Consider the following 3,344-nt stretch of genomic DNA (forward strand, 5'->3'; position numbering starts at 1 on the left):
TGTGTGTGTGTGTGTGTGTGTGTTTAAAAATCTATATAAAGACTCATTAGAAATGTGTTACAAAATGTAAGGAAAGAGATCTTTATGATGCAATTCTGATGTAACCTTTTTAGTGGTAAAATTCTATGGAATATTATTATTTTCTAGTTACTTGCCCTTTTCAAGCTAGATGCTGTGCTTTCAAGCTAAAATAATACGATATCTTTCATCATTCAACCTGAAGCCAAACAAAGCATGCTTTTTACCACGTTATTTTCTTAGAATTGCCAAAGGATATCAGACTTCACCTGACTTAAGGCTCACCTGGCTTCAGAACATGGCAGAGAAGCACACCAAGAAGAAATGCTACACCGAAGCTGCCATGTGCCTCATTCATGCTGCTGCTCTTGTTGCAGAATATTTGAGCATGTTAGAGGACCATAGTTATCTGCCAGTCGGAAGCGTCACTTTCCAGGTAGGAGCAAATTACTCCTTTCATGCAAGTCTTTTTCTGTAACGTCCTGGTTAAGCTAGATTGATCCCACAGATCCTGAGCACATCCACTGAAGCTTAGCAAGAGTGACAGGATGAAAACCAGTAGTCAAAGCAGATTGCAGAAATAAAGCAGGGAAAAGCAGAGCCTACTTCTTATTAATGGTACTGTATGAATCTTTCTAGGCAGATAAGAAGCTTGCAAGATTTAAATCCTTTCTATGTACTCGGCATACCTGCACACTGAAAACTACATATTCAGTGTAATTAGTTTAGAAATCCAAAAACTTATTGTTCCATCCTAGTAGCTCTGTGCCACACACTGTGCCCAAAAAATAGGCAAAGTATCAATTTATGTTATCTAATTTAGAGTAGAGAGCCAATTTGCTATAATGGTTAAGGCATCGGGCTAGAAACCAGGAGACCATAAATTTTAGTCCTGCTTTGGATTAGAAGCCAGTTGGGGGACATTGGACCGGTCAATTCCTCTTGGCGCTAGAAAGGAGGCAAACATTTCTGAAAAACCTTGCCAAGAAAACTGAAAGGCCTTGTCCAGGCAGCCTCTGAGAATTGGACACGACTGAACAGAAAGAAAATATATTAGAGTGAGTTGTAACTTAGAGTGAAGCAGAATGCAAATCAGGAGAAGCATGCTACTGAAGCAGTGGACTTGTGAAGAGAAAGCACTACATTACACAAATATCTGCAAGGTTATTTTACCCTATTTATCCTTACAATGATTGTCTTATCTTCTTATTATTTATTATAGGGTTATAGGGGTCTGGGCAGAGATGTGGTCCCTTGTCCAAACCAGAACTTATGGAGAATATGAATGTGCACATCCAAAGCCCACACATTCCAAATTGTTGCATTTGACAAACCTAAATTCTCTTGTGTTCATTGCTTTCTGTCCTTACCTTAAGTTCAGTCTTCTTTCTAGTGTGTGGTAGTGTCCCCCATGCATCCTTCAGTTTCGAAAGCCATCCTGAATACTTTAAAACTGGCACAAAAAATTGAACATTTGTCAGCAAATTTTGGGTGTTTGTAGGCAAAAGCCTCCGTGCAGCTATTTTTCTTTTTCTTTTTTGCCAGATTACATTTTAATAATATAAAACAAAAAGTAAAATGAATAAAGATTTACAATTTACAATCGAATACAATATCTAGAGTTGTCTATTCTCCACCTTCTTGTTCTCTTTTTCAGAATATTTCCTCCAATGTCCTAGAAGAGTCTGCTGTCTCAGATGATATTCTGTCTCCAGATGAAGATGGAGTTTGCTCGGGAAGATATTTCTCAGAGAACGGGTTGGTGGGACTGTTGGAAAATGCAGCTGAGCTTTTTAACACTGTGAGTAATAGTACACCATCTTTTAATTTTGTTTATTTATATATGTCTTTAATTGGATTTACAGACTGCTGCAACTCTAGGGAGCTTACATCTTTAAAAGTAGGATCAATAAAATGAAAGTAAAAGACATATACATCCAGAACAAACAATCCAATGCATCAAAAGAAAACTAACAGAGGCTTGGCAGCCCTCTTAACGCCAAGCCTGAGAGCCAAGCCAGCTTTTCATAGACTTGTACAACAGTTGTGGAGAGGGAGCCATATGCATTTCCAGGGGGATGCTATTTTAGAGCACTAATACTGCAACAGAGAAGAAATACTTCCTAATAAATGACATTGTTTAATTTAAAATATTCATGTCCTGCTTATTTGCATTGCTTGGTTAAAAACATAAGTGGGTTAAAACCTAGAGTGGATGGGTACATAAGGGCACTGTTGCATTCATGGGTACAAGAAAATGCTTTGATGGCTTCTTTGCTTAAAGAAGTGAACGTGAAGCTCTCTATATTAAATTGTACATTTTTTTTGTTTGGTCCAGGGAAATCCAACCTTGGCAACTTTAAGACTTATGGACTTCAACCCCCAGAATTCCTCAGCCAGCATGGCTGGCTGGGAAATTTTGTGAATTGAAGTCCCCAGGACTTCAAGTTGCCAAGGTTGGACATATATATATATATATATATATATATATATATATATTGCATTAAGCAATAGTACACTTTGCTTGGTTTTGTTTAGCATGTTGTGAAAACTCAAGGGTTGTGAGCATGTGAGCCTTGTCACTGTTGCTTCTCTGGGTACAATAATGTACAACAAAGCAAACATTTCTTCGTCAGGCATGATGCTCTGAATGTGGTAATTTTCTGATAAATGACTGAAACTATTTTAAAAATGTTTTTTTCTTTCCACAAGGGAGGACTGTATGAAACTGTCAATGAGGTTTGCAAGATTGTCATCCCCATTTTGGAAGCAAATCGAGATTTTAGGAAGCTTTCTTCTGTTCATAGTAAACTCCAAAAGGCTTTTGAGAGCATAATAAATAAGGTACTTTTTTCTGTTGTTAGGCTACAGTATTTGTATATAGGTTAGGAAGATACTTTCAGGCTTTAGGCAAGAAAAACCAAATATTTAGGCAAGAAAAACCAAATGTACAGGTATAGTATAGGGAGTACCTTGCTCAATAGTAGTAACTGTGAGAGGGATCTCGGAGTCCTAGTGGACGATCATTTAAATATGAGCCAGCAGTGTGCTGCAGCTGCCAAAAAAGCCAACACAGTGCTAGGCTGCATTAATAGAGGGATAGAATCAAGATCACGTGAAGTATTGATACCACTTTACAATGCCTTGGTAAGGCCACACTTGGAATACTGCATCCAGTTTTGGTCACCACAATGTAAAAAAGATGTTGAAACTCTAGAAAGAGTACAGAGAAGAGCAACAAAGATGATTAGGGGACTGGAGGCTAAAACATATAAGGCTAAAACGATTGCTGGAGTTGGGTATGTCTAGTTTAACGAAGAGAAGGA

The 3,344-nt window shown here is 37.9% G+C and overlaps 1 protein-coding gene across 1 annotated transcript in view; it reads left to right on the forward strand.

Moving 5' to 3' along the window:
- DOCK8 (dedicator of cytokinesis 8) overlaps positions 1–3,344 on the forward strand; it is a 90,180-nt gene that overhangs the window by 80,553 nt on the left and 6,283 nt on the right. The window contains exons 38-40 of the mRNA XM_015818030.1: positions 262–454; positions 1,676–1,819; positions 2,731–2,862. Of these exons, the coding sequence (XP_015673516.1) occupies positions 262–454; positions 1,676–1,819; positions 2,731–2,862 (469 nt within the window). The remainder of the gene's footprint in view (positions 1–261; positions 455–1,675; positions 1,820–2,730; positions 2,863–3,344) is intronic.

The sequence above is a fragment of the Protobothrops mucrosquamatus genome, unplaced genomic scaffold (assembly GCF_001527695.2).
Source record: "Protobothrops mucrosquamatus isolate PMUCROS unplaced genomic scaffold, P.Mucros_1.0 scaffold667, whole genome shotgun sequence".
In the NCBI taxonomy this organism is placed as follows: Eukaryota; Metazoa; Chordata; class Lepidosauria; order Squamata; family Viperidae; genus Protobothrops; species Protobothrops mucrosquamatus.